At 42.4% G+C, this 14,152-nt stretch overlaps 1 protein-coding gene across 1 annotated transcript in view; it reads right to left on the bottom strand.

Moving 5' to 3' along the window:
- Window positions 1-6,910: 6,910 nt before the first annotated feature.
- LOC145401100 (glycine receptor subunit alpha-2-like) overlaps window positions 6,911-14,152 on the bottom strand; it is a 41,590-nt gene continuing 34,348 nt past the window's right edge. Inside the window, exons 7-10 of the mRNA XM_080273471.1 lie at window positions 11,557-11,755; window positions 9,093-9,197; window positions 8,378-8,426; window positions 6,911-7,087 (exon numbers count right to left, since the gene is read on the bottom strand). Of these exons, the coding sequence (XP_080129597.1) occupies window positions 6,911-7,087; window positions 8,378-8,426; window positions 9,093-9,197; window positions 11,557-11,755 (530 nt within the window). The remainder of the gene's footprint in view (window positions 7,088-8,377; window positions 8,427-9,092; window positions 9,198-11,556; window positions 11,756-14,152) is intronic.

The following is a 14,152-nucleotide window of genomic DNA, read 5'->3' as shown; positions in this document are numbered from 1 at the left end:
TTTTTAGTAGGGTTGGGAGGGGTTTTATCTATTCAGGTCGGATCTGGTCAAGTCGGGTTAGCCTACCTAGGAGGAGAAGGAGGAAGATGATGGTGAAGATGATGATGATGATGATGCCAACCTGACTGCCTGGCCGCTATGCACAGCCGTAGACAGTAATATCACTCATCTTAGTCGAACACTCATGAAACTCTTGCACAATATTCTGAAAAGTCTGTCGGGTACCACAGATCGCAGCAATTGATTTCGAAACACATCGGTCACTGTCCCGTTATTTATCGTAAGAAAGTGGATCGATATTAATGTCCACAAGTTTACGGTGCGACTTACCCTCGTTAACGCGCTGGAGATTTGGCAACACTTCTTTATCAGATATTTGTTTTGCCTGTCACACTCTAATGTCCTCTTGTGATTATACTGTGACGTACTTAAAAAGATATAGATAGATTACCGGTACAAAAAAAAAAAAAAATGAGGTGAAAAGTGAAAAGTAAATCGCAAAGAAAGAGGTGCAACGGAGCCTTCAATGTCAGGGAGCATATAATTCTGCGGAACATAATATGATGGTTGACTCTTAACATTTCGCAACACTTACTTCCTCCGTGATAAATCTTGTTAATAATACGACCTTTTCTGATGCTGAAAACGTATACAGTAAAAATATGCAAAACATTATCATCTCATTCACTACAGTCGCAATTACTGTCATTAGTCCCTTCAGTATGGAACGTCTTTCCTGGCTTGAACTACGTCCTCTAAAAGTAGCGAAAGTAAACTGAAAAAATGTAGTCTCATAGATGAGGTTGAAGTAAAAAATGCAAAATAAGTCTCAGGAAATACCGGTCCTACGAAGTCGCTTTGGTTACACTACCCGTAAATCTTTTTTAAAAAGTGTTTACGAGATAGACTGTTCAACAGCCACAGGAGAGAGAGAGTCGACTAATTATACTGTATGGCTTAAGAGAGAGATAGAGGTGGGGAGGCAGAGGAAGAGGTGGAACAAGAGAAAGGTAGGTAATGGAGGTCAATGTGATATTGGAAATTAGAGAGAGAGAGAGAGAGAGAGAGAAGAATATATATACAGTATATATATATATATATATATATATATATATATATATATATATATATATATATATATGTGTGTGTGTGTGTGTGTGTGTGTGTGTGTGTGTGTGTGTGTGTGTGTGTGTGTAGAGATTTAATACTGAACGGAAAACTTTTAGGGTGTAAGTAGGAAAGGGAATTAAAAAAAAAAATTCCTTTAAGCATATGCATTGCATAATGTTAAAAGAAAATATGGCCAGAGCACGCTGGTGTGAAAGGTGGTATATATATATATTAGCTTTTGTGGTCTTAGTGTAAAAGCAACCAGAGTTTTGTGCCTCCCTTAATGTGCTTATTCTGTCCCTCCCCCACTAGATAAACAGACAGATAGATAGACAGCTCCACTCTTTGTGAATGGATAGCTAGATAGACAGATTCACAGATTCACTCGCTGTTCATGTGTAGACAGACAGACAGATAGTTAGTTAGATATATATATAGATAGATAGATAGATAGATACATCCTCTCTGTCTGTCTGTCTGTCTGTCTGTCTGTCTCTCTCTCTCTCTCTCTCTCTCTGTCTCTGTCTCTGTCTCTCTCTCTCTCTCTCTCTCTCTCTCTGTTTCTCCCTTGTGTCCCAGAACTGTTATTAATGAGGGCTGCTTTGAGCTTTTATGTGTGCATGAAAGAGAAAGGGAGAGAGAGAGAGAGAGAGAGAGAGAGAGACACACACACACACACACACACACACACACACACACACACACACACACACACACACACACACACACACACACACACACACACACACACACACACACACACACACACACACACACATCACTTCCATCCAAAAATGGCACCTAAATATCCAGTCCTGTTTACACGTCCGCCTCTCAGCAGCAAAATGACCCTTCAGTGATGCCATTCATTTTGCCTGTGATGGATAATTACAGAAGGGGTTAGGGCAATTACCAGGGCCATTATCCCACCCACCGTCAGCCAGGGGGGTAATTGTGAACGTCAAGTGCAATTAGCTCATTTTTATGGTTAATGATGGAAAGAGGTGGAACTGGTGAGGGTGGTGGTGGTGGGGGTGGTGTTGGTGGGTGTCATGGAAGCTGCACTGAACTGTATATATGCGTGTGTGCAGTGTGTGTTTCTATGTGTATGTATTGCAGGGAATTTGTGTAACTAGTGATGTAATGAAACCTGATCCTTAGTGCTTTCACCAAGTTCGGTTCAAATTAGATCAAAGTTGACTTTCCCCTATGGCCTTTACCTTTGACTAATTGTTCTCAGAACCAATTCCTTTTATTCCTACCTTATAATCAACACTCCACAAAGCTTACCTTGACCCGTGACCTTGACGTTTGACCTAATGTTTTCAAACAAAAGGTTTACATGTTGACTGACCCTCAGCCCTTCCAGTAAGTTTAGTTAGAGCCGAATCATAACTGTTTGGGTTATTTTGTGACAAGACACACACAAGAGTCGAACGTTGACCTTACCCTGTAGCCTTCATCCTTGACTGATTGTTCTTAAAATTTAATCACTTCATTCTTGTCCATCCCCAAGTTTCGTCAGAACTGGATTAAAACTTTCTAATTTGTCTTTGTTAGGTCAAACTTTGACCTTGCCTCGTGTCCTTTACCTTTGGCCTATTGGTCCTCAAAGCAGTATGTTTACCCTTTGGTTGTCCCTCAACCCTTCCACCAAGTTTGGTTAACATAGGATAAAGGCTGAGATATTTTATTAACACACACACACACACACACACACACACACACACACACACACACACACACACACACACACACACACACACACACACACACACACACACACACACACACACACACACACACACGCCGATCAAACCATAACGCCCTCTCCCTGAGCGAGCGCAGGTATAAAAGCACTTCAGCCAAACCACACATATGTCTGTGTGAAAGCCCATATAAATATCTAAGCAAAGCAAGTAATGTGTATACTGTATATTTACCTGCATCCATAAACCCCCCTCCGCCAAATTCATGCCAAGCCAGAATGTGTGTCGGCCATATTTCCACCCCAGCCCCGTCTAATACCATTAAAAATTCACGCACGAGAGCCTCCTAAAAACTGCTCGGGGAAAATGTTGTGAGAGGGCCCGGCCAGTGTAATAAGTCGGCTACCGGGAAATTCTAACAGCGTATCCCTTTAGCCGTAAAAGTGCCTCGCTGGGAGCAGGCGAAGAGGGAGACCGAGAACGATATGGAGGGTTGAATTGGATAAATACTTGACAGAAGGAGATTGAGGTGCAGGGGTTAGGCGATGGAGTACTTCAGAGAGGACGATTGGAGAACGCGGTGGAGGGTTGGGATGGAGAAGTACTTGAGAGAGGAAGACTGAGAGTGCGATGGACAGATGAGATGGAGGAGTACTTGAAAGAGGAAGACGAGAACGAGATGAAAGCAGAAACAAGGGAAATTGATGGGACAGTGAGGAGAGGGAGACCAAGTATGAGGGGAAAGGATTAATTTGAGGCATACCCTCGTACATTGAGAAAGGAAGACTGAAAATGAGATGGAGAGCTAAAAGTAGAATAGATAAATAGATAATATAGATAAGCAGAATAGATAAAAGTAGAAGGAGGACGAGGAGGGGGAATACGGAAAGGATGAACGTAATGAGAGAGAGAGAGAGAGAGAGAGAGAGAGAGAGAGAGAGGTGGAAAAATACGGTGCTATATACTGTTAGAACCGAGAACAAGTCGATGTGGTAAAAATAAGTGTTGCCGTCGGGAGAACAAAGGAGGGGAAGACCGAGGACGAGGTAAGAGGATATGACGTGAACCAGGTTTTGAAGGAAGGTGGCTTCGAGTGGCGGTGAGGTGTGTGTGTGTGTGTGTGTGTGTGTGTGTGTGTGTGTGTGTGTGTGTGTGTGTGTGTGTGATACGGTAGTGGCCATTGTAGATAAGGAGAAAGAGCCATGTTCTAGATAGCATAGGAAACTCCGTAGCACTTCTTCCATAGCGATTTATTTTGCATTATTACACCTTGGTATTGTCATGGAGGTTGTTTTTATCGCTCTAATATCGTCTAATTGGAAGCAGTAACATAACGTCACAAGAGGATATTATTTATGTGAAATGTGTACTCCATGCTACCACGCGCGGGTGTAAACATAGAGGACATCGTACTGAAGGAGAGAAAGAGGTAAAGAAGAAGGGGAAAAAAGGAGGAGAAGGAGGAAGAGGAGGAAGATAAAGAATAATAATAAGAATAACAATAAGAAGACGAAGAGGAGGAAGAGGGAAAAAAAAGAGGAAAATATTTTCTCTTCGTGAACCGTGGGTTTATAATGTGACGGAAATTCTTTTAAGATTTGTATAGTGGCATTCAGAGTTACTGAGTTAAGCTCCCCCCCCCCCACACACACACGTTTTACAAGCAAGGAAGTGAAGAAGGTATTAACACAAGAGGAGTATGTTGGTGGTGGGGCGGGGCGGAGGGAGCACTAATGAAAACGTGTGCACACACACACACACACACACACACACACACACACACACACACACACACACACACACACACACACACACACACACACACACACACACACACACACACACACACACACACACACACACACACACACACACACACACACACACACACACACACACACACACACACACACACACACACACACACACACACACACACACACACACACACACACACACACACACACACACACACACACACACACACACACACACACACACACACACACACACACACACACACACACACACACACACACACACACACACACACACACACACACACACACACACACACACACACACACACACACACACACACACACACACACACACACACACACACACACACACACACACACACACACACACACACACACACTTCCTCCTTCTCGGTGTAACACGTAACGAGGTAGGAACACACTATTACAGGAACTAACGGAACTTGCCTTGGTTTTTATGGAGGGTGGTAGTGGTGATGGTAGTGGTGGTGGTGGCTCTTGGGATGATAGTTATGAATGGTGGTAGTGGCGATGGTGGTGATTGTGGTGAAAGTGGTTTTTGTGGTGCTGGTGGTGACGTTTGTGATTGTGGTGGTAATGGCTTTCGTGGTGATGGCGATACTGATAATGGTGACGGTGGTGGTGGTGGTGGTGGTGGTAGTACTGGTTTTTGCGATTTTGTTAGTGATTGTTGTGGTTCTGGTGATGGTAGTGGTTGTGGTGGTTGTGTATTTAGTTGTGATGGTAGTTGTGGCTATGATGGTTGTGGTTTTGGTAATGGTGATGGTGGTAGTTGTAATTTTGATGATGGTGGTAAAGGTGGTTATGGTTTTTTGTAATGGTGGTAGGTGTTAGTGGTTTGGCTGTGGTGAGCGTGGTGAGGATGATGATGGTTGAGGCTGTAACTGGTAAATCTCCGCTGTGATATAAGCCTAACTGTGACAGACTCGTGGCGGTGAAAGTTGTGCTTAGACTTCTGTGGTAGTGAATGCTGGTGAATGCTGACAGTGGTGAATAAGGTTCATGTGATGAGTGTGATGAAAATGAGTCAGCGGGCTCTGTAAGTGAAGCTAAAATGGATTTCTTATTGTGTCTTCCTCTTAGCCATTCGATGAGACAAGAGGCCACTCCAAAGCTGAAAAAGATTGTGTGAGAGCAACTAGAACAAAAAGAATTTCTGTTGTCATTAATGGGTTCTTTGGAGGCTGTTTTTAAATCTCAGACGACTAGAGGACGGTACTGAAGAAAGACGCCTTCACGTGGTGGCACCGTTATGGCCAAGCAGTGGAAATGCCAGGTTATAGAAACGTCTCTCAACTTGCGCTGTTACCTGAAAAGATGTGGGACTGGGAACAAAGGAAACTCTAGCCTATAGTCCACAAGGTTTACATCCAGATGAACCTGGGGCTGCAACTGATAATAACACGACGGCGAGAGAACAAACTTAAGACAGGTACAAGTGTCTGTCAGTAACATATACAGTACAGTATAGGTAAAGTTTCTATCCGAATCATAGTGCCAGGAATCCACCAAAGGGTAATCAAAACAAGCCACCCACTTCTACGTTTATTAAGGCTCGTAACTCCTGCAGTACGATAATGTCCTGTAGTATTTCTTCCTTGTTATATCCAGGCTAATTTCTTCTGCTTAGGAATTACTCGAAATGCGATGGTTAATTACAGCCTTCAATAGCCCATTCGTTAATTGAGTACTCTGTTAGGTTGAACAAAATCGTCTGGAGCTTGCAAGAATAAACTAACTTAATACGCCATCGTAGTAAATGAGTTAAAGTACAGAGTACACACAACTTACTTAAAATCTGTGTGGAATACTGCAGATTCGACATTTGGCTATAGAGGCAGTAATCTGAAATACGATCAGGGCACAGTAGGTTTAGCCAATATAGAATCGACCTTGAACAGTAACGTTGGAACTTGAGGAATATAAGATATGTATATTGCATAGAAATTACAGTCAGGATACATGAGTAATAATGGCAGCTTACGCGTACAGTATTAAGATTAGTTTAGGTGCAGTACATGAAGTACATAAAAGAAATAATGAACCTTTAATATTACAAATTGCATACATAATCGTGATAATAAATGCAGATGATTTCGGTGCAGCACACAGAGTAAAAATTGGTTACATAAACTTTAAATTTGTGGAGAATCAGAATATAACTGTAATAGTGAAGACCTGGTGTGGTAGCAAGATACCTGCCATTCAAAATTATGCATACCAGATCACCCTCGCTCATCTCTCTACCTGCCATTCATCCCCTCTCTCTCCTCTTCTCTACCTCCTCCTTTACTCTTCCTCCTCCTCCTCATCTACACCCTTCCGATGCCTGAGGTAGTATGACCAGTAGACGAGGTTAAATATGAGGAAGAGAACGGGCAGTATGACTCTGGCCCATATCTCTACCTGCCTCTCTCTCTCCTTCAGTCTCTCCAGGTGACTCTTGCTCTCCTTGACCCCTGACCTCTGAGGAGATGAGAAAGAGAAGGATTAGATTTATGCCTGTCGGTTGCACGAGGGTCATAAGTACACACACACACACACACACACACACACACACACACACACACACACACACACACACACACACACACACACACACACACACACACACACACACACACACACACACACACACACACACACACACACACACACACACACACACACACACACACACACACACACACACACACACACACACACACACACACACACACACACACACACACACACACACACACACACACACACACACACACACACACACACACACACACACACACACACACACACACACACACACACACACACACACACACACACACACACACACACACACACACAGCAAATGTCAAACTGTCCTTCCTCTAGGCCTGTCTCTCCCCATCCATGTCTAAACTTTGCCAGTAACAGAACAACAAACTTGTATTATGTGGATCTGTACATTACCCTACTCCACCCCATCCACCCCCGCCTTACCCAACCCCACATCATCTTTTAGTTATACCCACCGCCCCATCCAACCCCACTACACCCTACCCTGCCTCACCACCCTGCCATTATCCCACTGCACCCCACACAACCCCGCGCTACTCTACCCCACCCATCAGTTTTACCCAACCCCAAAAAAACTCAGTAAACTCTCACCTACTTTACCTGTCACTTTTACCCATCTCCAACCTTCCATTACCCCACTCCACCTCACTCGACTCACCATGCACTGTTCTTCCTCACCTTTAAATTTTTCCACACTCAGCCCCACCTATCCTTATTATACACTACCTTACTTCATTTACTATTTTCACCCTACCCCACCCCACCCAACCTCGCCATAATCTCTTAGCTCATCAGCCAGTTTTACCCGACTTCATCTTACCCACCCCGGATATTACCCCACTGCACTCCAGCTGCCCCACATAATCTACCCAACCTGACATGTCAACTTTTCCCCATTTCACGCCACCCCTCCTCAACATTCCCATACTCCACACCACCCAGTTCCATCAGTACCCCCCTCGATCCCATTCGACCCCGCCATACATTACCCTCCATAACCTGTCAATCTTATCACTCCACCCCACCCAACCCCATCATATCCTCACTCCAACCGCACCCAACTCCACCATACCCATCTTCACTCGTCAGATTTGCCTTACTCCACGCCAGTTTTACCCTACTCCACGCCACCCAACCCATCCCATCATCATCATCATCATCATCATCATCGTTGTTGTTGTTGTTATAGTGACATACCGCAGGCTGTACTACCATCTGCTGGACATGTTTCTGGCGTCGTCTCAGTCTGCAAAAGAACACATTGTTTTAGTCTATTATTTATCTAGGCTTCTTTGTCTAATCTGTCAGTCTGTGTATCTCTATCTGTATCTGTTTTTCTGTCTGTTTAGTTTCTCTCTCTCTCTCTCTCTCTCTCTCTCTGCTTCTATTTTTCTACCTTTGTTGTTTTTAAATCTGTCTATCCGTTCGACTGTCCTTTAAGTCTGTTTGTCTGTCTGTTTATGTCTCTTTCTGTTCATCTGTCTAATAATATCCGTATATCTATCCATATATTTTTTCGTCTATCAATTTTACTACTGAATTTTGCTTCCTTAGTCCACAAAATGTTGGTCCTTAATCAGCTAGCTATCCAAGAAAATATATACATGTGTTTCCTCGTAATTACTCAAAAGCTTGGGGCTACTGTATATGAATGTACAGATAAAGAAAAAATTTTATATGGATGTACAGATGGATGGAGAGAGAGAGAGAGAGAGAGAGAGAGAGAGAGAGAGAGAGAGAGAGAGAGAGGATAAATAAATAGATAGATAGACGAACACAGCCAGATATACAGATAATTACACAAGGAGATGGATGGGTAGGAAGCTAGATAGGTAGGCACAAAGATACGTAGACAGACAGACAGACAGTACACACCGGCTCACAGAACGAACTACACTAATACTCAACTCACAGTATTATAGCGGCATACTGAAAGACGGTGACTATATTGAGACAGATGCAGACGAAGAACCAGACATCCACAGCCTTCACATAGTCCGTCTTGGGGCTGGACTGTCTGTGAGGGGGTGCAAAGGTGGGTTGGTTTAGGGTAGGGTAGGGTGAGTTAGCATGGGTAGTTAGATTGGGTAAAATTCGTTTAAGTTAGGTTAGGTTAGATGATCTTAGTAGAGGATAGATTAGGTTAGGTTTGTTTAGATTAGGAAAGCTTAGGATTACTTACGTTAGGTGAAGCCAAGTTTGGTTAAGTTAGGTTAGGCACTTTGATGTTTGAAGGTTAGGACAGATTCGGTTTGGTAAGGTTTGCCTAAGTTTGGTGTGACTTTATTCTTTGTGGAAAACTGCCGTCATATTTGTCACCAGACGTTAAATTTTTTCATAGTGAAATTTTCAGCTTCTGCTTCCTGACCCAGACGCTTTTATTCAGCTTAGAAGAATAGTTTCGTACAGAAATGAGTAGATACAATTTCATTAAGCCCTTCACCACCAGACGTGTTCTCAACATATATATATATATATATATATATATATATATATAAACGTAAGTAGCAGAAATTAAGGAAAGTCATAGGGTTGAAGGACTAAAGCTCATAACTTTTTTGTTTTACCTTTGTAGTTTAATATTTTGTTGTTAGTGGTGGTGCTGTTCTTGTTACTACAGCAAAATTTTTCTTTTTTGTGTGCAGCTTAAGAGAAGGTTTTACTGGCTTCAAGAATATAAGAATGTAAGTTTGATCGTAATTAAGAAAACTAAATTAAAAACTTTTTGAACGGAGATTGCATTTGGGATAAGGCAGTTGCATGCAACTTTGATTATTGTGTTGAAATTTTAGCTAGAATTCTCTCTCTCTCTCTCTCTCTCTCTCTTGCCCATATAAACTCTTCATAGCTTACCTTTATTCCACTTCCTCCCCCTGATCGTCATTCAAACTTCTAAATCTCTCACCCCGACAATCTTAGTCTTAATGTGGGAAGTTGTGGTGTATTGTATAGCGCTTGAGGGGGAGAATTTCATGTACAGTGGGAGCAACGATGGAAGGCGTAATATGCTAAATAAATCGCGTATGGACAGATGCCACGAAAACTCTGTTCCACTAAGAATACGGACCATAATGCCATCAGGAGCAGCGGCCAAGCACCTGCCCTGAAGCTCTGGAGTACGGTAATCTGCACCTCCAAAATGTAATACTCGATGGGATGCTTTGATACTGTACATAAAAGTGCTAATTAAACGTAACTTGATATCCTCTGCTTGTGTACACTGATGCATTAGAGTGTATTAATAAGTCTGTCAGTATATCCTTTGGTTATATTCTCGCCGCCGCCAGATGATTTTTAGTTACGTAAAGACGAACATTTCCTAATGAAAGGGATGCTGGGGAGTGTTTATACTACCAGATGTCTCTCTTAAGTTGAATATAATCATCTATGTACCCTGTTTACTTTAACCTGGCCTCAAATTGCCATCTCTCCGTCTGGAATTGTGAGTCACGAGAAAAGTATTATGAAAAGAATGCAGTCATAATATTGTCTTATTCTGCCACTGAGCTTCATGGAAGTATATCTGCAAAAAGGACAAAAATATGCGCCAAAAGTAAAAAAGACTATTGTACTTAAGATCTGGCTAATAATGACGTTTTGGGGCATGAAGGGGTTAATGGATACGTCACTGTGCCCCCTTACTATACTCTGCATTAACTAAGCGTAATAGTGTCATCTCTCCATCTTGAATGTTGACTTGTAACAAAAGATTAACACTAGATTATAATGATAGTCACCAAAAGTGCTATGAAAACGATGGTTAGCTGTCGTATTGTCTTATTGTGCCATTCAGCTACGAAGAACCAAGTGAAAAGACTAAAACCTCCGCATAGGTAAAATGAATGAACCATGCTGTGAGTAGGCTATTGTATGCCAGGTTAATTTTAGAGTTGTCCGACAATGTATATGGCTCACCCTGACATCTTTTGGCCCGTCTCCACTGACCACACAAAATAAGTTAAAAATCACTGGTCTTATGTTAACACAAACATGTGTTGTCAAGAACACATTATAAAGTCGTCGTCATGCAGATGGACTTACTGGAGTTGATTACTGTCCTTTTCATTAAGAGAGTTTTTATTGGAAATAAATAATTTTTAGCAAGCAAGATTAACCCTTTCAATCTGATGACGTATTTATAGTGTTATTATTGCCATCTCCAAATGAATTTACTTAGTTTAAGGAGTTCCTCTTTTAATGACAGGGGTAATGAAGGCTATTTCTAACCCCTGCAGTTTAGAAAGTATCTCTTATTCTACATAATATCGTCTGGTGGTAGTTAAATATAAAATAATCATTGTGAAGGTGTTAAACAAAAGAAAAATAAAAGCCGTGCTCGTGTTGCAAGTGGCAATACTCTTGTCATGAAATCCTACCTGGCAGCGGCATAAGAAGAGACGAGAGTGAGTAGGGAGGTGACGACGAGGACAGTTCTCCCTGGGACGGGTTCGGGGGGCCAGAAGAAAGAGGCCCATGACAGCCCCACCAGTAGGGCAGAGGGGATGTACAGGGTCAGCAGGTGGGCGGAGAACCGGCGGTGCAGCTCAAGGTAACCCATGGCTGCTGAGGAAGGCGCTGGAAAAAAAATATTAGTGATGAAAGGACTGCTGCTGGTAGAATGTACTGATCCCGGCGCTCTGAAGATGAAGAGGGACCCTATTTTTTTTCGACCCTACTTGGGAAAGTGCCACAGTCTATGGGGTTCTCTTCCTTGCCTTAAAGAAAAAGAAAAAAGAAATAGAGGAGACTAGATGCAATAGGTGATTAGTAATAAGAACAGCGGTAGCTGGAAGTAGAATAATAGTAGTGGTAGTTGTAAATGTAGAGTACCGTACCCTTAGTACTAGACGCTAGGCACTGTGTGGGAGAGCTTAGGCACAGCATGGGAGGGTTTAGCCAATGTATGGGAAGGTTTAGGCACTGTATGGAAGGGTTTGGGCATTGTATGGGAGTGTTTAGGCACTGCATGGGAAGGATGAGGCACCGCATGGGAGGGTTTAGGTACTGCATGGGAGGGTTTAGGCATTAAATGGGAGGGTTTTGGTACTGCATAGGAGGGTTTATGGCTTAGACACTGTTTGGGAGAAATTAGTCACTAGGAAAAAGGTGATAAATTTGGAGACGGTATTAGGAGCAGGAGAAAGAAAAGAATTAGGTGAAAAATGCCCGTGACTGGTAAGGTGTGTGCTACAGGTGAAAGACTCTAGGGTAAGCAGCAGAAGGAGAAATAATAATGGCAGGAGGAGGAAGAGCAGTAATTGTGGTGGTAGTAGTAGTAGTAGTAGTAGTAGTAGTAGTAGTGGTTGTTGTTGTAGCACTCGTAACTGCAGTCATAACATCAATTCAGATATAACCAACAGATCTCGATAAAATATTTCATTCCTTCTCCAGCATCATAAATCAGTTACAGGTATATAAAATTTCAAGCTTAATTAATCAGCACCATTTTTTTTAAAGTGTCGAATGGATATTTCTCAGAATTTCAGTAACAGGTTATTTCTAATGTTGATAGGTTTTCAAATAATTCTCTCTCTCTCTCTCTCTCTCTCTCTCTCTCTCTCTCTCTCTCTCTCTCTCTCTCTCTCTCTCTCCATGTACTCACCTCGTTAATGTGGCTTTCCGTTAGACAGTAAACGAGAGAGAGAGAGAGAGAGAGAGAGAGAGAGAGAGAGAGGGGGGGAGGAATAAAATGTGCGAGAAGCATAAGAATGTGGATACGAAAGCTTGTGTGTTTATATGAAAATATGAGAAAAATATGGAGGGTGAAGTAGTGCATTCTGTGTGTGTGTGTGTGTGTGTGTGTGTGTGTGTGTGTGTGTGTGTGTGTGTGTGTGTGTGAGAGAGAGAGAGAGAGAGAGAGAGAGAGAGAGAGCTCTGTGTGTGTGATAATTACTCTGTCCAGCTGGAACATAATTCTAACTGACCCAAATGAACACCGTAGTCTCCCTTAACTGCCGTAGCTTACCCATTAAAATAAAGTCTCTCTCTCTCTCTCTCTCTCTCTCTCTCTCTCTCTCTCAAAACTACTAAAGTAACTCATACAGGAAATCCCAGAATATACGGTGTTCCTTTTTTAACAAGCTGAAGGGAGCTTAAGGGCGCGTCGTAAATGCTAGGGATAAGGTTTTGTTTTTTGACAAGAGGTCGAACAATTTCTGATTTTTGCAGTTGCGGGGTATCACCATTTTTATACATGATAAACTTATGTATTTATAGCTTAAGTTTTCATTTCCGCGCGCGCGCGAGTGTGTGTGTGTGTGTGTGTGTGTGTGTGTGTGTGTGTGTGTGTGTGTGTGTGTGTGTGTGTGTGTGGTTCACTGTAAGACAGAGCTCTAGTAGTACAGTAGCTCGAAAGGCTCTCTAAAGCTGAATGACTTCGTCTCTAGACAGGAAGAGTAATATGAGAAATACTGACTGAAGGAGTTAAAACTACATCAGTTGCTTAAGGAGTTTCTGTAGGGTATTAGAGACAGCCAGCGGTGACACTGACGCAGCCGGTCAACTCTGCTGCTGGGTAATACAAATGACTCTGCTGATGGGTAATACAAATGTCGCTGGGTTGTCTTAAGTCGTAGTTCACTGGATTCACGTACATATGAACCCGGGTCTGCAACCACCATCACCACCACTCCTACGGTGAGATATATTTCAGAACTGGCAGCAGCTCTCAAGTTCGGCATCTCACTCTCAAATAAAAAATTTATTTGGCTGAAATGAATCCAACATGTTAATTACCGTGTCAGGGTCGTTTTCACCTAATGACGGGATTTAAAAGTCCAGCTGCAACGTGTTAATTAATATCCTACGTTCTGCACACTGAAAAAATTACCGTAATACACTGAATAAATTATAATTGCAATTTTGCCTGATTGAATTCCAGGTGCGAAAAATGCAGTAGTTACACCGGTAGCGAAAATAAAATGGAAGTAGATTTATATTTTATATTTTTTTTTATAAGCTCGTATTATCTTT

This window comes from Coenobita brevimanus, chromosome 54, assembly GCF_032717465.1.
Source record: "Coenobita brevimanus isolate Jiangsu-jjx chromosome 54, ASM3271746v2, whole genome shotgun sequence".
NCBI lineage: Eukaryota > Metazoa > Arthropoda > Malacostraca > Decapoda > Coenobitidae > Coenobita > Coenobita brevimanus.
Note: the sequence above shows the minus strand (reverse complement) of the source record. Positions and strands in the feature narration are given on the sequence as shown.